We start from the raw sequence: 19,374 nt of genomic DNA, 5'->3' as shown, positions 1-19,374 counted from the left end.
TGAAATCTCGTCTCTACTAAAGATACAAAAAATTAGCTGGGCATGGTGGCGAGTGCCTGTAATCCCAGCTACTCGGGAGGCTGAGGCAGGAGAATCGCTTGAACCCGGGAGGCAGAGGTTGCAGTGAGCTGAGATTGAGCCATTGCACATCAGCTTCAGCAACAGAGCAAGACTCCGTCTCAAAAAACAAAACAAAAAATTAGCCGGGCGTGATGGCAGGTGCCTGTAGTCCCAGCTACTCGGGAGGCTGAGGCATGAGAATCGCTTGAACCAGGGAGGCGGAGGTTGCAGTGACCCGAGCCCGCACTACTGCACTCCACCCTGGGCGACAGAGGAAGACTCCGTCTCAAAAAAAAAAAAAAAAAAAAAAAAATGCTGGGTGAGGTGGCTCACACCTGTAATCCCAGCACTTTGGGAGGCCAGGCAGGGCGGGTGGATCACCTGAGGTGGGGAGTTGGAGACCAGCCTGACCAACATGGAGAAACCCTGTCGCCACTAAAAACACAAAATTAGCTGGGTGTGGTAGCACATGCCTGTAATCCCGGCTACTCAGGAGGCTGAGGGAAGTGAATCGCTTGAGCCCGGAGGTGGAGGTTGTGGCGAGCCGAGATTTTGCCATTGCATTCTAGCCTGGGCAACAAGAGCAAAACTCCCTGTCAAAAAAAAAAAAAGGGGTAAGGGAGGGAAGCTGGATATAAATCTTAGTTTATTGCCTTCGTAGTGAACAGAATTTTTATTCCTGTTACAATGATTGTACCAATACCTCCAACACCAGGAAGTTGTTTTTTTTTGTTTTTGTTTTTTGAGACGGAGTATCGCTCTGTCTCCCAGGCTGGAGTGCAGTGGCGCGGATCTCGGCCACTGCAAGCTCCGCCTCGCGGGTTCACGCCATTCTCTTGCCTCAGCCTCCTGAGTAGCTGGGACTACAGGCGCCCGCCACCACACCTGGCTAATCTTTAGTATTTTTAGTAGAGACTGGGTTTCACCATGTTAGCCAGAATGGTCCTCGTGATCTGCCCGCCTTGGCCTCCCAAAGTGCAGGGATTAGAGGTGTGAGCCACCGTGCCCAGACACCACCAGGAAGTTTTTTAATTGCCCAAGGAGAAAGCCTACATTGTTTACTGAGTCTTTGAAAGTTTGCTCTGGATCTAGCCTCAACCTTCACCAGCCTATTCCCACACTCTGCTTTGTAATATTTCTGAGCTATACATTCCTTGAAAACACTAAGTTCTCTCATCCTAGGGGTCCTGGCCCATGCAGTTCCCTCTGCCTGGAACATGGCCACTCTTTTTCCTTGCTAATCCTTCAGGTCTCAGTAGGTATTTTTCACTTCTTCCAAGAAGGCCTTTCCTAATGGGTCCTAGAAGTCTTTTTTTTTTTTTTTTGAGACGGAGTCTTGCTCTGCCGCCCAGGCTGGAGTGCAGTGGCCGGATCTCAGCTCACTGCAAGCTCCGCCTCCCGGGTTCACGCCATTCTCCTGCCTCAGCCTCCCGAGTAGCTGGGACTACAGGCGCCCGCCACCTCACCCGGCTAGTTTTTTGTATATTTTAGTAGAGACGGGGTTTCACCATGTTAGCCAGGATGGTCTCGATCTCCTGACCTCGTGATCCGCCCGTCTCGGCCTCCCAAAGTGCTGGGATTACAGGCTTGAGCCACTGCGCCCGGCCAGTTTTTTGTATTTTTTAGTAGAGACGGGGTTTCACCGTGTTAGCCAGGATGGTCTCGATCTCCTGACCTCGTGATCCGCCTGTCTCGGCCTCCCAAAGTGCTCGGATTACAGGCTTGAGCCACCGCGCCCGGCCTAGAAGTCTTTTATGAAAACCTATAATCATGATTCCATATAAAAAGTGGAAAACTGGAATGGCGATTATGTATGATTTGTTATGGAGGACAGGGCAAAGATGAGAGGCATGAAAATTCTGAGGCTGGCCATAATGGCTTATGCCTGTAATCCCAGCACTTTGAGAGGCCAGCCGAAGCAGGACGATTGCTTGAGCCCAGGAATTTGAGACCAGCCTGGCCAACATGGTGAAACCCCATCTCTACTAAAAGTACAAAAATTAGCCAGGCATGGTGGCTTGCGCCTGTAAACCCAGCTACTCAGGAAGCTGAGGCAGGAGAATCGCTTCAACCTGGGAGGTGCAGGTTGCAGCGAGCCGAGACAGCGTCACTGCACTCCAGTCTGCGTGACAGAGCGAGGTTCTGTCTCAAAACCAAAACACAATAAAACAAAAAAAGTTCTCTGAAAAAGCACACTATGAAGGAGCAGAATTTTTATTCCTATTACAATGATTGTATCAATACCTCCAACACCAGGAAGTTTATGTTTCTTGGAGGGCAAGGAAGTACTTTTGAACTTTGTTCAGGTTAAGCTGCGCCAGGACTGGTCCTTTGCCTCCCTCTGGACTACAGGAAGGTCAACCTGTTTCTCATACATGAAGCGAGGATCCAAAATTTCTATAGTGGGGGTGGGTGGATTAGCGACAGCAATTGGTAGGGCTTGAAAATACATGCACATAGTCCTTTACATAAGATTAAGAAAATGACTGTTTTGTATATCAGATGGACATTAAAGGGCAGGGGTGCAAAACCCCTCCTCCAAGTTCCTCTTTGTCACTATCTGCTGCTCCTCATTCCTGCCTTTTGCCTGGCTTTCTGGGGGAGAGGGCAAAAAGGAAGAAGAGGAAGTGTCTTGACTTCTAAGAATAATGGATGACTAAAGGGGAACTACCATTTATTAAAGACCTAGTACATGCCATGCACATATACACGTTATCGCATTTAAACCTCCTAACTATGAGGTAGGTATTATTATCTAACACAGTATAGCAGTAAATAGCACTGTCCTTGTAAATAGGTAGACTGTTTTTGCTAGTTGTGGAACCGTGGACAAGTTTAGTCTAAAACTTAGTTTCTGTAAAAGGAGGACATTGATACCTACCTCAAAGGGCTGTTAGATGCTCAAGAAGTGACAATACAAATGCCTATGAAGAAACAGGATCAGGTAATTTGCTTACTCAAGGTCAGGTGATTTAGTAATAGGTTGACCTGGGATTCTGGTTCCGGCTTATCTCACTCCACAGCCAATGTTCTTTCCACTATCACTCTCTAGTTACAATCATCTTTTTTTTTTTTTTTTTTTTTTTTGAGACGGAGTCTTGCTCTATTGCACAGGCTGGAGTGCAGTGGCACGATCTCGGCCCAGTGCAACCTCCGCCTCCCACGTTCGAGCCATCCTCCAGCCTCAGTCTTCCTAGTAGCTGGGATTACAGGCACGCGCCACCATACCCGGCTAATTTTTGTATTTTTAGTAGAGACAGGGTTTCACCATCTTGGCCAGGCTGATCTCGAACTCCCGACCTCAGGTGGTCCACCTGCCTCGGCCTCCCAAAGTGCTGGTATTACAGGCGTGAGCCACCGCTCCCGGCCGTTATAATCATCTTGTCCAAGTATTGTTAAGTCCTCTGAGGCTCTGATTCCTTATATGCAAAATGGGGTTAATATATTTTATAAAATTCATTCATTAAACTCTTGTGTGGAAGGTGTGCATATAATGGAGACTGCAGCTCTCTCCTCTTTCCCCCTTTCATTCCACGTAGGTCATTTATCCTTAACTTCTAAAATGGACTCTACAAGCATTTAACCGAGCGGACGCAGCTACACAAATATTTTTCAGATTCCCCTTTATTTCCTCTTCTTCCCTAGTCCACCTAGGCTCCCTATCCACCCAGCGTCAGACCACGCCCCGGCGTGTGACGCAAGCACGCTCCGTGCGTCGCGTCGCGTCGCGTCGCGGCGCTCACTAGGGGCCCGGCTTTCGCCCGCTGCTGCCGCCGCCGCCGCCGGCCGCGGCTGCACTCCCAAGATGGCGGCTCCTCCGGGCGAGTACTTCAGCGTTGGGAGCCAGGTGTCGTGCCGGACGTGCCAGGAGCAGCGGCTGCAGGGCGAGGTGGTAGCCTTCGACTACCAATCCAAAATGCTGGCTTTAAGTATCCTTCCCTGCGTGAAGCCCGGGTCCGGGCCGGCGTGTAGGTGCGGTGGTCGGGGGGTGGGGGACGACGGCGGCGGCTGGGGCTCTCTCCGGGCCTAGGGGCGACCGGCTACCGCGGCGCCCGGGGCGCATGCGCATGGCCCTGAGTTTCCCCTCCCCCTCCCGCGGGCCCTTCGGTCAGCTTTGGGGATCCTGTCTCCCCTTGCGGGAGCTGGGGCTGTACCGAAGATCAGTGGGTGGAGGAGGGCTTGACACGGGGATGGCTTTTCGGGAAGAACGTTATGAGAGGGGACACAGTGATTAGGAGAGGGGGTGGTGTTGGGAGGGGGCTGGTGGATTGGAGCCCGGATGGAAAGGAGGGGCGGGTGAAATATTATGGGGAGGGATGTTTAGGGTAAGGAACTGCTGGTAGGGCAAAGGTATAGAATTTAGGAGGGCATGTGCACTGATGGGATTTCGTCCAAGGAAGGGCGGTGGGATGGTGACCAAATTGGTCCTTGCCTGTTTTGGGGGAGAGTAAGTGCAGGGCAGAGTTTGTATCTGAACTGGGGATAGTGGCTTGTTTCGCTGATGCGTGTGTATGTGTGGTGGTGGGGGGGCTGTTCTGACTTTTAGGCTTCTCGGTCATTTGGAAATCGCTGTTTGGGGGATGTTTGCATTGGAAACCTGTTCCAGAGAGGGCTTGCCGGGGCTTATGTGGGTTGGGGATGTGTGAGTTACAGGTGAAAGAGTGAAGTTCTCATGCTGCCTTGATCAGTCCAGCACATGGAGTCCTTTTACGTAGTAGTAGCAGCCTCCCTTTTGAAAGCAGCAATGTTAAATTGATTGGAAAAGGTGGCCTGCTTCTTTGGGGTGGGAATGACTTCTGAATTACTCCAGGAAACTCAGTCTTGGAAACGAAACGCTTCTTGTTGGGATAAATGTGCCACAGCTTCCCCTTTTATGGGAGCTACAGGTGGGTTTATTGGAATCTTGAAGGAGTAATTTTTTATGGTATCTTTTTTTTTTTTTTTTTAAGATGGAGTCTCGCTCTGTTCCTAGGCTGGAGTGCGGTGACGTGATCTTGGCTCACTGCAGCCTCCGACTCCCTGGTTCAAGCGATTCTCCTGCCTCAGCCTCCGGAGTAGCTGGGATTATAGGCACGCGCCACCACGCCCAGCTAATTTTTGTATCTTTTTTTTTAACAGAGACGGAGTATCACCATGTTGGGCAGGATGGTCTCGAACTCCTGACCTCGTGATCTGCCCGCCTCGGCCTCCCAAAGTGCTGGAATTACAGGCCTGAGACACCGCCCGGCTTTGTTTTTTTTTTGTTTTTCTTTTTTTTTGAGACGGAGTTTCACTCCTGTTGCCCAGGCTGGAGTGCAGTGGCTTGATTTGGGCTCACTGCAACTTCCGCCTCCCAGGTTCAAGCGATTCTCCTGCTTCAGACTCCCTAGTAGCTGGGATTACAGGCATGCATCACCACACCCGGCTGATTTTGTATTTTTTTTTTTTAGTAGAGACGGGGTTTCTCCATGTTAGTCAGGCTGGTCTCAGACTGCTGACCTCAGGTGATCTGCCTGCCTTGACCTCCCAGATTGCTGGGATTACAGACGTGAGCCACCGTGCCCGGCCATGGCATCTTTCAAAATGAAGTTTCCTACTGAGTCTGCTGCCTTTGAGTGGCAAGTATTTTAATTCATTTAACCACTGCTTGTAGATTTCTAGTTTAGGAAGATGTCCTTTGAAACTAATTATAGTAAGAGTAGTTGCTTTTTTTTTTTTTTTGAGACAGAGTCTTGCTCTGTTGCCCAGGCTGGAGTGGTGCAGTGGTGGGTGGTGCGATCTTGGCTCGCTGCAAACTCCACCTCCCAGGTTCGTGCCATTCTCCTGCCCCAGCCTCCTGAGTAGCTGGGACTACAGGCACCCGCCACGACGCCCAGCTAATTTTTTGTATTTTTAGTAGAGACAGGGTTTCACTGTGTTAGTCTGGATGGTCTCGATGTCCTGACCTTGTGATCCGCCCGCCTCGGCCTGCCAAAGTACTGGTATTACAGGCGTGAGCCACCGTGCTAACAATAGTTGCTTTTTCAAAAAATGAGAGGTTACACCTGGAAGAAATAAGACCTTTTACATTAGTGGTTTGGTTGGAAGGGTCTTGAAACTAGGAAATACTCTTTTTTTTTTTTTTTTTGGGGGGGACGGAGTCTCACTCTGTCACCTAGGCTGGAGTGCAGTGGCATGATCTCAGCTCACTGCAGCCTCTGGCTCCTGTGTTCAAGTGATTCTCCTGCCTCAGGCTCCAGAGTAGCCGGGATTACAGGCATGTGCCACCACACCCGGCTAACTTTTTTTTAGTAATGACGGGATTTCGCCATGTTGGCCAGGCTGGTCTCAAACTCCTGACCTCATGTGATTCGCCTACCTCAGCCTCCCAAAGTGCTGGGATTACAGGCGTGAGCCATTGCGCCTGGCTGATTTACTCAATTTTTAGTTGACATACAGTAGGCTCTTAAATGTTTGGAGAATGAATGTGTGAATGAATGAATGGATTAACTGGCTGGATCACCTTGGGTGAATTTCCTTTCCAGTGTGTAGTTTTCTCCTTTGCAAAATGGGAAAGCTCACATCTGAAAGAGTAAAAAGAACACTGTGCAGATACAGAGTATTATAGGAAGAACAGAAAGGTCTAGCTCTTTTGTCTGACTCGTAGGTTTAAGACAAACGCATTAAATCTGTGTTATGCCTCCCCATAAAGCCAGTAGAGAGAAGGTGACAGAACTCCTTTGGAAGCTTCCAAGGATTTGGGCAGGAGGAAGGTGACAGGTAGAGATTTCCTGAGGAGAACTGTGATTCTTATAAGGCCTTCATGCTCCTGGCCTGCCTTTTACAAGCCTTGTGTGAATTGTGTTTTCTATGCCCCTTTTGGGATGTGTCAATGCCTCTGCTTGTCCTATTTTTCCTTAACTTTTTTTTTCTCACCAGAATGTCCCTCTTCCAGTGGAAAGCCCAACCATGCAGACATCTTGCTCATAAACTTACAGTATGTTTCAGAAGTGGAAATAATTAATGACCGAACAGAAACCCCTCCTCCCCTAGCTTCACTCAATGTTAGTAAGGTAAGAATTAAAGGGCAGCTCTAGCTTTCTAAAATGATGGGAAAAATTAGTCTCATTGAGTCTTGGTGATACGTTGTTGTCTATTTTTCATTGTTTTTAAGGGACTTAAAATTGTTGTGATATCTTTTAAAAAATATATACATTTAGTTTTTCTCTTTATTCCTGGATGTTGTCAGTAAATCTTAAGAAATAGCTTAACTCCCAAATAAGTTAGCTTGCTTCTGCCTTAATGAAAGAGGACTTTTTAAATCTTGTAGTTCATTATGAACTTCTGGTGGTGCTGGGGTTTGGGTGGTGGCATTGCCTATGAACGTCTTCAAATTGTGTATATGTGGATGTGTGCATACGTGAATATATGCATTTTCTGCGTGAAGATCTGAAGTGTTTTTCAGATTCTTGGAGGGTTTCATGACTTATAAAAGTTTGAAAGCCACTGTCTTAAAGGTTCTTTTTTGTCTTTATGTTTGAATTTTGAGTTCTAACAATTACATGCCTAGCATATTTTAATCTTGCACATACAATTTGATCTCTGGGAACCCCCAAGTCACTTTTGTGTGTGTATGTATGAGACAGGGACTTGCTTTGGTTGAACTTGCACACCTAGGCTCAAGTGACTCTCCTGCCTCAGCCTTCTGAGCAGCTGGGATTACATGCATGCGCCACCGCACCTGCCCAAGTCTTTTTTTTTTTTTTTTGAGCCATTGCGCCCGGCCTTTTTTTTTGAGACAGAGTCTCTCTCTCTGTCGCCCAGGCTGGAGTGCAGTGACGCGATCTCAGCTCATTGTAATCTCTGCCCGGGTTAAGTGATTCTCATGCCTCAGCCTCTGGAGTAGTTGGGACTACAGGTGTGCTCTACCACGCCTGGCCAAATTTTTTTTTTTTGGAGACAGGCGCACACTGCCACACCCGGCTAATTTTTTGTATTTTAGTAGAGACGGGGTTTCCCTGTGTTGCTCAGGCTGGTCTTGAACTCCTGAGCTCAGGCAATTCACTTGTCTCGGCCTCCCAAAGTGGTAAGGTGTGAGCCATCGCTCCTAGCTCAATTTTTGTATTATTAGTAGAGACGGGGTTTCACCATGCTGACCAGGCTGGTCTTGAACTTCTAACCTCAAGTGATCTGCCTGCCTTGGCCTCCCAAAGTGCTGGGTTTACAGGTGTGGGCCACCATGCCTGGCTCTAAGTCACTTTTTTGACAATTCCGTTTATTTAGTCAAAATTGATGTTGATCAATAATAATGACCCAAGCCCTGTCATAACCTGTGCTGTCCCGTGTACTTGGAACATTTTTCCTTCCAGAATGACTGGAGCCTTACCACCCATCAGGACTCAGTTAAATGGCATGTCTTCCAAGAAGTCTTCTCTGATCACCCAGGCTAAAGTAACTTGCCTGCGTTATTCTCTCTCATAGTACCTTGTCCTTCACAGTTAAGGTGACCATATCATTTGTAGTCCAACCTGAGACATTTTTGAGAGTAAAGGGGAATGCTTTTATTTTACACTGGGACAACAGGTATAGATTAGGTTACCCTACTCATAGCTTTTTTTGTAATTACATATTTGTTTGCTTGTCTAGTGTCTGTCTCACTGAACTTTATTCTGCAGAAATGGGAACCATACCTCTTTTATTTACTGTTGAATATTCAGAGGCTTGCACAGAGTATTTAGTAAATATTTGTTGAATGAATAAGTTATGCTTCCGATTTTAGTAGCAGGTGCCTTTCATTAAGTCTCTCAAATTAGTGTGGTGGAAGTTTTTCCTTCTAGAGGAATCTTGCAATAATGGGTACTGCTTTGCCTTTCTTGGGAATGTAGTGTGTTCTGTACAGTACAGCAAAGCAAGGAAACACTTAGGCAACTAAAATAATAGAGGGTAACTGAGGCTAGTGAATGTCGTTACCTCAGATCTGGAGCTCCTATCTTGTCAGATTCCAGGGAAATGCCACACGTTTTTTAGTGATGGCCAGGGACAGATTTGGAAGGCTGTTGAGTTTCATATGGGTGTTGCCTTATATGGATATCCCATTCTTTGAAGCCTATAGGTTTTTGAAACCTTGGCTTAGTAATATACCTTCTGCCAGAGTATAGGAGCTCTTTGGGTGTCTTCTGTAAGCTCATGAAATTTTAAAAGACTTGAGAAATAATTTATTCCTAGTTTTTTTTTGAGATGGAGTTTTGCTCTTGTTGCGCAGGCTGGAGTGCGATGGCGCAATCTCGGCTCAAGGCAACCTCCGCCTGCCGGGTACAAGTGATCCTCCTGCCTCAGCCTCCCCAGTAGCTGAGATTACAGGCATGCACAACCACACCCAGCTAATTTTGTATTTTTAGTAGAGACAGGGTTTCTCCATGTTGGTCAAGCTGGTCTCAAACTCCCGACCTCAGGTGATCTGCCGCCTCAGCCTTCCAAAGTGCTGGGATTACAGGTGTGAGCCACTGCACCTAGCCTTATTCCTAGTATATTGAAGAACCAGATAGGCTCTGAGTTATTTTTTAGTGTTTATAGGGTATGAGAAGTCTGTCACTAGATCTTTAGTGAGTAGTAAAGATGTGAAAGAGAGATGATTTTCTGAAGTTAGAAAGTTGGCTCTTGTGACCAAACAAGTGCCACCATTTAGAGGGGGTGGGGTAGTGTGGGTGGGACTGTTAAGTAGGAGCTGTTAAGAAGCAGTTCTCTTCTTATATTTGACCTCAGATAGAAATAGCTCTTGGTTAGTTTGGATTATCTTTGCCTTTAGGGTTTTGCTTTCTGCCGGTCAGTTTTCCTTGTTTACTAGCATTGTGGTAAACTAGCTGATTACCCACTCTTTGAGGAAAACAGCAGGAAGTAATAGCTTGGGGAACACCAGAAATCTTTACTTTTCTTACTCTGTGGCCTGCTTGCCAAATCTTGAAAAAGGTTTGCTGGGAAGAGGAGTCAGAAACTTAAAAACTAAAATTAGGTTGGAGGGTTATCTTTGGATTTCGTTTATTCATTCTTCCATTTGCAGAGATGTTTATGAGTAAGCTATATTGGCTTTCCCTTGAAACCAACCTTTTAGGATGCTTTGCGATTCCTCTTTGGAGACGGACTTAGAATTAGAGAGAACCTGTTGGGCTATTGCTGAAGATAACAGCTATTTTGGGCAGCTATTAATATATTACATGAATGCCGTGAAAAGTTCGTCTCATTTTTAACAGCATGGACTTGAGTTTTCTTAAGCTGGAGGATCATTTAGGCATGTGGAAGGGAACTAACGTACTCTGGGATGTCTGGAAGAAAACTTGAAATTTCAGATGCTTGCAGTCTGGAGAAGCACTACTTATCTACTCTAACTTTAGTCAAAGGTATCATCACATGTTGGCTCATCTTGCTGACATAGTAAGTTATCTGCTTAATTAAACCTGTTGATATGAACCAGTTATTTGTTGACTCTGACCTAGCAGGAAATGGAAGAGAACGGCTTATAAAAGAAATACTTAATAGCTCAACTAGGAAAGGTATAAACTAGAAACTTCTTGGAAATTGACCTGTTTTACTTTCTTTTTTTTTTTTTTTGACGCGGAGTCTTGCTCTGTGCCCCAGGCTGGAGTGCAGTGGCGCGATCTCGGCTCACTGCAAGCTCCGCTCCCCCGGGTTCACGCCATTCTCCTGCCTCAGCCTCCCGAGTAGCTGGGACTACAGGCGCCCGCCACCTCGCCCGGCTAATTTTCTTGTATTTTTAGTAGGGACGGGGTTTCACCGTGTTAGCCAGGATGGTCTCGATCTCCTGACCTCATGATCCGCCCGTCTCGGCCTCCCAAAGTGCTGGGATTACAGGCGTGAGCCACCGCGCCCGGCCTTACTTTCGAATGATAGTTCACTTCAGGCTAAGAAGTCTTATTTCTTGTTTTTTTTTTTTTGAAACGGAGTCTCGCTCTGTCGCCCAGGCTGAAGTGCAGTGGCGGGATCTTGGCTCACTGCAAGCTTCGCCTCCCGGGTTTATGCCATTCTCCTGCCTCAGCCTCCCGAGCAGCTGGCACTACAGGTGCCCGCCACCTTGCCTGGCTAGTTTTTTGTATTTTTTAGTAGAGACGGGGTTTCACCGTGTTAGCCAGGATGGTCTCGATCTCCTGACCTCATGATCCGCCCATCTTAGCCTCCCAAAGTGCTGGGATTACAGGCTTGAGCCACCGCACCTGGCCAAAGTCTTATTTCTATCTCCAGCAGTAGCATGTAAGAGGAAGCTCGGGAGAGGACAGTAGGGTTGCAGTAGGGGGAATTCTTTTTTTTTGAGACAGGGTCTCAGTCTATTGCCCGGGCTGGAGTGAAGTGGCGTGATCTCGGCTCATTGCAACCTCCGATCCCTGGGTTCATGCGGTTCTTCTGCCTCAGCCTCCTGAGTAGCTGGGATTAAAAGCGCCCGCTGCCACCATGCCTGGTTAATTTTTGTATTTTTAGTAGAGACTGGGTTTTGCCATGTTGACCAGGCTGGCCTCGAACTCCTGACCTCAGATAATCCACCTGCCTCGGCCTCCTAAAGTGTTAGGATTACAGGCGTGAGCCCCTGCACCTGGCCAAGTCCCCTGTTTTTCTGTTACTTTGTGCTTGGCCCAAGGAACTCATAATTTGGCGACATGAAGTACCCTAAATAATGTATAATGCTAAGTTATGTTTCGCGCGCGCGGGTGTGTGTGTGTGTGTGTATATATATGTGTTCTGTTTTTTAGAGATACAGTCTCGTTCTGTTGACCAGGGTAGAGTGCAGTGGCATGATCATAACTCACTGCATCTTCGAACTCCTGGGCTCATAGGCTCAAGTGATCCGCCCACCTCAGCTTCCTGAGTAGCTGGGACTACAAGCTCCCATCACCACACCTGGGTAGCTGTTTTGTTTTTTTTTTAGCTAGTCTCGCACTGTGCCCAGGCTGGAGCGCAATGATGCAATCATAGCTCACTGCAGCCTCAACCTCCAGGGCTCGCCCAAGTGATCCTTCCACCTCGCCTCCCAAGTAACTGGGACTACAGGCACACACCACCACACCTGGCTAATTTTTTTTTCTTTTTCAAGATGGAGTCTCACCCTGTTGCCCAGGCCGGAGTGCAATGGTGCTATGATTTCAGCTCACTGCAACCTCTTCCTCCTAGGTTCAAGCAATTCTCCTGTCTCAGTCTTCCAAGTAGCTGGGATTACAGGTGTGCGCCACCATGCCTGGCTAATTTTTTGTATCTTTAGTAGAGATGGAGTTTCACCTTGTTGACCAGGCTGATCTCGAACTCCTGACCTTGTGATCTGCCCACCTCGGCGTCCCAAAGTGCTGGGTTTACAGGCATGAGCCACTGCGCCTGGCCTAATTTTTTTTTTTTTTGTAGAGACGGGGTCTTACTATGTGGCTCAGGATGGTCTCTAACTCCTGGGCTCAAGCAATCCTCCTTCCTTGACTTCTCAAAGTAGTGAAATTACAGGTATGAGCCACTGGCCCAGCCCCTAGGTAACGTTTCTAAGTAAAGAAAAACATCTGTATTCTGTGGTCAGGGGTGGGGTAGTCTAGTAGAAACGACTTAGGAATGAACCAAGTAGATCAGTCTTTAAAGTCATTAGACTTGCCAGATGTTAGTTAATGTCTCCCAGGTTTTTTTATTGTAGCTAACTAATGCTCATTGAATTATGGGATGAGATAAGGCAGGGGAAGGAGGACAGTATGACAAAGGGCCCATAGAATATTTATGCCATTACATTAGGCTCTCACTTAACGTCGTTGATAGGTTCTTGGAAACTTCAACTTTATGTATTATTATTATTATTATTTTTATTTATTTTTTTTGAGACAGAGTTTTGCTCTGTCTCCCAGGCTGCAGTGCAGTAGCACTATCTCGGCTTACTGCAACCTCTTCCTCCCGGGTTCAAGCATTTCTCTGCCTTAGCCTCCAGTGTAGCTGGGATTCCAGGCACCTGCCACCACACCTGGCTAATTTTTGTATTTTTAGTAGAGACAGGGTTTCACCATCTTGACCAGGGTGGTCTTGAACTCCTGACCTTGTGATCCACCCGCCTTGGCCTCCCAAAGTGCTGGGATTACAGGTGTGAGCCACTGCGCCTGACACATTATTATTATTTTTTTTAAGACGGAGTCTCGGCCGGATGCGGTTGGTTCACGCCTGTAATCCCAACACTTTGGGAGGCCAAGGCGGGCGGATCACGAGGTCGGGAGATTGAGACCATCCTGGCTAACATGGTGAAACCCTGTCTCTACTAAAAATACAAAAAATTAGCCGGGTGTGGTGGCAGGCGCCTGTAGTCGAAGCTACTTGGGAGGCTGAGGCAGGAGAATGGCGTGAACTTGGGAGGTGGAGCTTGTAGTGAGCCGAGTTCGCGCCACTGCAATCTAGCCTGGGCGACAGAGCGAGACTCCGTCTCAGAAAAAAAAAAAGACAGAGTCTTATTAGCCGGGCATGGTGGCTCGCGCCTGTATTCCTAGAACTTTGGGAGACCAAGGCGGGCGAATTGCCTGAGCTCAGGAGTTCGACACCAGCCTGGGCAACATGGGGAAACCCTGTCTCTACTAAAATACAAAAAAAAAAAAAAAAAAAAAAATTAGCTGGGCATGGCAGCATGCACCTGTAGTCCCAGCTACTCAGGAGGCTGAGGGAGAATTGCTTGAATCCGGGAGGTGGAGATTGCAGTGAGCCAAGATAGTGCCACTGCATTCCAGCCTGGCGACAGAGCGAGACTCCGTCTCAAAAAAAAAAAAAAAAAAAAGAGTCTCACTGTGTTGCCCAGGCTGGAGTACCATGGGGCAATCTCAGCTCACTGCAACCTCCGCCTCCTGTGCTTAAGCAGTTCTTCTGTCTCAGCCTCCCGAGTAGCTGGGAGTACAGGTGTGCCCCACCACGTCTGGCTTATTTTTTTATTTTTTTGAGACAGAGTTTCACTCTTGCTGCCCAGTCTAGAGTACAATGGCACGATTTCGGCTCACCGCAACCTCCACCTCCCGGGTTCAAGCGATTCTCCTGCCTCAGCCTCCAAAGTACCTGGGATTACAGGCATGCACCACCACACCTGGCTAATTTTGTATTTTTAGTAACAACAGGGTTTCTCCATGTTGGTCAGACTGGTCTTGAACTCCCGACCTCAGGTGATTCGTGCATCTCAGCCTCCCAAAGTGCTAGGATTATAGGTGTGAGCCACTGCACCAGGCTGTTTTTTTTTTTTTTTTTTTTTTTTTTTTTTCTGTTTTTGGAGACAGAGTTTTCCTTTGTCACCAAGGCTGGAGTGCAGTGGTGAAATCTCAGCTTACTGCAACCTCCACCTCCTGAGTTCAAGCAGTTCTTCTGCCTCAGCCTCCTGAGTAGCTGGGACCACAGGTGCACGCCACCATGCCTGGCTAATATTTGTATTTTCAGTAGAGACGGGCTTTTACCATATTGGCCAGGCTGGTCTCAAACTCCTGACCTCGTGATCTGCCTACCTTGGCCTCCCAAAGTGCTAAAATTACAGGCGTGAGCCACCGCGCCCAGCCAATTTTTTGTGTTTTTTGTAGAAACGGGGTTTCACCATGTTGGCCAGGCTGTCTTCGAACTCCTGACCTCAAGTGATCCACGCACCTCTGTCTCCCAAAGTGCTGGGATTACAGGCATGAGCCACTGCGCCCGGCCCCCCCAACATTTTTTCTTCCCTCATCAGTGTTGTAAGAAAATGATGTTGAATGGCCAGGCACAGTGACTCATGCCTGTAATCCCAGCACTTTGGGAGGCTGAGACCGCAGATCACGAGGTCGGGAGATTGAGGCCATCCTGGCTAACATGGTGAAACCTCATCTCTACTAAAAATACCAAAAAAAAAAATAACTGTGCATGGGTGGTACGTATGGCCTGTAGTCCCAGCTACTCGGGAGGCTGAGGCGGTAGAATGGTGTAAAAGTCGGGAGGCGGAGCTTGCAGTGAGCCAATATTGCGCCACTGCACTCCAGCCTGGGAGACAGCGAGACTCCATCTCAAAAAAAAAAAAGAAAGAAAGAAAATGATGTTGAATGAAATGACATTGTTTGAGGATCTGGTATATTTTGTCAGTATTCCCTAGCTTTGCATCTGACATTCAGAGATTGGAACTTGCCAGCCAAAGACTGGGGAAAATCAGAATTATACTGGATACCGTTAATATGTAATGTCATTAAAAGATGTTTTAAGAGACCTCTGGTGACACCAGAATTAACATTTATTTCCAAGGCGTCGTTATCAAGTGGCATAGTTAGTTGAACACTTGCCTGAGTCCTGGAGGTTAGGTTGAGTAGTCACAGAACTGAAGTGTCTGTGCTTTCCACCACTGAGTCACTTAGGAAGGGACTTGTTGACACAGCCAAGCCCAATGGATGTATTCATTTGTTTAGATGAATACATGCAATGTATCAAATGATAAAGTCTTTTTTTTTTTTTTGAGATGGAGTTTCGCTCTTGTTGCCCAGGCTGGAATGCAGTGGCATGATCTTGGCTCACCGTAACCTCTGCCTCCCGGATTCAAGTGATTCTCTCCTGCCCCAGCCACTCGAGTAGCTGGGACTACAGGCATGCGCCACCACGCCTGGCTAATTTTGTATTTTTAGTAGAGACCGGGTTTCTCCATGTTGGTCAGGCTGGTCTCAAATTCCTGACCTCAGGTTATCCGCCTGCCTAGGCCTCCCAAAGTGTGGGATTACAGGCGTGAGCCACCGTGCCCAGTGATATGTTAAGTCTTATTACTTTGATGAGTTGGAGAATACTTTTCTAGAGTAGCTGTTAGAGGAAAGGGATGGTCAGTAGGAAAAGAGACAAAGCATGGAAAATAGAAATACACAGGTAATACAGAGTTTGGGCAGTCACCTCCCTTACCAAACCAACGACTGATCTGTTAGCTTCTTTTATCCATTTATTATCCATTGATTCATTATTAACAAATAGAAAGTGATCAGATGGAACCAGGAAGAAGAGATTCAAAGGACTTATCCTTGGCTCCCAGTAATAAATTAGTTTGCTGCCATTGAATTAAAATGGTTATCTGGAGATAGATCTGGGAATAGAGGGGCCTGGGAAAGCTGTGGAAAAGTCACAAGGTTCACTTTTTTTTATTATTTTTTTTGAGACAGAGTCTTCCTCTGTTGCTCAGGCTGGAGTGCAGTGACGTGATCATAGTTCACTGCAGCCTCAACCTCCCAATCTCAAGCAGTCCTTCTCCTTACCCTCTTGAGTAACCGGGACTACAGGTGTGTGCCACTGCATCCAGCTAATTAAAAAAAAAAATTTTTTTTGTCTGGGGGGACTAGAGACATGGTCTCGCTCTGTTGCCCATGCTGGTCTCAAACTCCTGGCCTCAAGTGTTCCTCCCACCTCAGCCTCCCAAAGTGGTGGGATTATGGGAGTAAGCTACTGCGCCCAGCCAGAGTTCACTTTTTTTTTTTTTTAAAGACGGAGTTTTTTTACTTTTGTTCCCCAGACTGGGGAACCTCCGCCTCCCGAGTGGCTGGGATTGCTGCCTCAGCCTCCTGAGTAGCTGGGATTATAGGCATGCGCCACCACACCCAGCTAATTTTTTTTTTTTTTTTTGTATTTTTAGTAGAGACGGGGTTTCTCCGTGTTGGTCAGGCTGATCTCAAACTCCTGACCTCAGGTGATCTGCCCACCTCAGCCTCCCAAAGTGCTGGGATTATAGGCATGAGCCACCACGCCCTACCCAGGGTACCTTTAGGTATCATGTCACATTGAGGGAAGAATTTGTTTGTATTTTGAATTCTACCAGTTTCACAGCTAAAATTCAGTATAACCCTGTGGCTTTCTGGTGATTTGAGGGTTAAACCCAAGTATCAGTAAATTCCTGGGGTTGATGTGATAATTATTGCATTGTGGCCTATGTTTGCGGACATAGCCTATTAGCAGGGCTCTTGGTTATATCTATCTATTTATATATATTTTTGAGACAGGGTCTTACTCTGTCACCCAGGCTAGAGTGCAGTGGTATGATCTCTGCCCACTGCAACCTCCACCTCCTGTGCTAAAGTAATTCTGCCTCAGCCTCCTGAGTAGCTGGGACTACAGGCACATGCCACCATGCCTGGCTAATTTTTTTTTTTTTTTTTTTTTTTTTTTGGTATTTTTGGTAGAGACGGGGCTTCACCATGTTGCCTAGGCTGGTCTTGAATTCCTGAGCTCAGATGATCCACCCTCCTCAGCTTCCGAAAGTGCTTGTATTACAGGCATGAGCCACTGCGCCTGGCCCTTGGTAACATCTTGACCCTAATGTGTTGAGGTGTGAACATGTCCAGTAAAGTCAGAGATGGCCTGGCCAGCCTATGTTTAGCTAGGTGTATTTTAGTAGGAAGTAGAAGGTATGTGAATGTGGGAAGGAAGAACCACTTGCCTGAGGCAAGCAAATTTTTGCTACAGATAGTTTTTCTGGCTTCTAGAGGCTATAACCTCATGATTAACTGGGTTAGAAAATGTTTCTGGCTGAGTGCAGTGGCTCACACCTGTAATCCCAGCACTTTGGGAGGCCGAGGCGGGCACATCACAAGGTCAGGAGTTCGAGACCAGTCTGGCCAATATGGTGAAAATACTAAAAATAGAAAAGTACTCTACTAAAAATAGAAAAATTAGCCAGGCATAGTGTCACACGCCTATAGTCCCAGCTACTCAGGAGGCTGAGGCAGGAGAATCACTTGAACCCGGAGGCAGAGGTTGCAGTGAGCTGAGATTGCACCACTGCACTCCAGCCTGGGCGACAGTGAGACTCTGTCTGAAAATTAAAGAAGGAAAAAGAAAAAGAAAATGTTGCCAAGGCCACAGTCCCTGATGAGTCCACGGGTAAAACTTGCACCTGGCTTTGAGCAGGCAGCTGTTTCATCATAGAAGTGTCATGAAGATATAGGTGGGAGATGGAGAGGAAGAGCCTCAGAAAGGTGGAACAATTTATTGCCATTTAAAACATCACTGACTTGCTGGGTGTGGTGACTCATACCTGTAGTCCCAGCGCTATGGGAGGCTGAGGTGGGTAGATTGCTTGAGGCCAGGAGGTCAAAACCAGCTTGGGCAACATAGACCCTGTCTGTACAAAAAATACAAAATTAGCCAGGCGTAATGGTATGCCTGTGGTCCCAGCTACTTTGGAGACTGAGGTGGGAGGATCACTTGAACCTGGGGAGGTCAAGACTTCAGTGAGCTGCAATCATGTCACTGCACTCCAGCCTGGGTGACAGAGTGAGACCCTGTCTAAAAACAAGAACAACAAAACCCACTGGCTTTTTGAAGTCAGATTCAGTGGCATTCAATCTTTGGGGTCAACCTCACAGAATCATGATGGGAGTACAGTGCTGCAGGGTAGAACTCGTGACTCGGTTCAGGTTATAGTGCATGACAGTCTGCTGACACAGTGGGGCTCTTGTTAAGCCAAGAGTTTAGTTCCCAAGGGGACCTTCTTGGCCTCATAGGACATGGAAGTGGGGAGTAGGAGAATTGTTGTCCTCCTGAAAAGATAAATTGCTGAGCCCAGGTGAGTCTGGCAGAGTTGTGCCATAGGTGTGTTGTTGTAGCCACCTCTGCACCCTACCCTTGACGTGGAGACAGTTCAAAATAAGGACATTAGGGTGGGTCAGTGGTCGTATTTGCTCCAGTATTAAGGGAAGGGTATTCTAACGAAAACTTTTTCTGGCAGAGAACAGGCTTGGGGTGGGGTAGGGGAACCAAACAAGTGATAGAGTCAAATTCTGGCAATGGAATTTTAAGACTAGCTCAGGTAAATATCAGAAACTACCCTGGAGACTGAAGCAAATTCTACTTGAGCTGGAAATTAAAGGGTCTACACATTATGCTAAAAGTATGGTGGAGTAAGATATAGGGAGTTTGAAGAACAGCTGTGTTTTTCCAACTGTGCTGTTAATGAATGTGTGACCTCTCATTAGTCCCTTAACCTCTGGGAACTGTTTTATGATCGGTCCTCTGAATCTTTGATAGTCATTGTTTCTTCTCCTTTTTTCTGCCTTCCCTCTTGCATTCTCTCCCTTCAAGGTGCTGGGAAATGCCAGGATGATTAAGACACTGCTCTTGCCCTCCAGAGTCTCACATTTGTTGGGAGTGGTGAGGGACAGCAGCATCTAATTCAGTGATAACAATATGGTGAGACCCGCTCTGCACTAGTGGTCATATGTGCAAGGTACATGAGAGCATAGAGCAGGGAAGAACAAACTTTTTCTATAAAGGGCCAGATAGTAAATCTTTTAGGCTGTGTTGGCCACATGGTCTTGGTCACATCTACTTGACCTTGCCTTTGTAGCAAAGCAGCCTTAGACAACATGTAAACAAGTGGGC

At 47.1% G+C, this 19,374-nt stretch overlaps 2 protein-coding genes across 2 annotated transcripts in view; both read left to right on the top strand.

Annotated features, from left to right (window-relative positions):
- The window catches only part of TMEM101 (transmembrane protein 101), a 121,720-nt gene that overhangs the window by 54,493 nt on the left and 47,853 nt on the right, over positions 1 to 19,374 (top strand). The gene's annotated exons all lie outside the window — the stretch shown is intronic.
- The window catches only part of LSM12 (LSM12 homolog), a 37,201-nt gene continuing 21,541 nt past the window's right edge, over positions 3,715 to 19,374 (top strand). Inside the window, exons 1-2 of the mRNA XM_050763164.1 lie at positions 3,715 to 3,989; positions 6,958 to 7,091. Of these exons, the coding sequence (XP_050619121.1) occupies positions 3,866 to 3,989; positions 6,958 to 7,091 (258 nt within the window). The 5' untranslated portion in view covers positions 3,715 to 3,865. The remainder of the gene's footprint in view (positions 3,990 to 6,957; positions 7,092 to 19,374) is intronic.

Source organism: Macaca thibetana, chromosome 16 (assembly GCF_024542745.1).
Source record: "Macaca thibetana thibetana isolate TM-01 chromosome 16, ASM2454274v1, whole genome shotgun sequence".
NCBI lineage: Eukaryota > Metazoa > Chordata > Mammalia > Primates > Cercopithecidae > Macaca > Macaca thibetana.
Note: the sequence above shows the minus strand (reverse complement) of the source record. Positions and strands in the feature narration are given on the sequence as shown.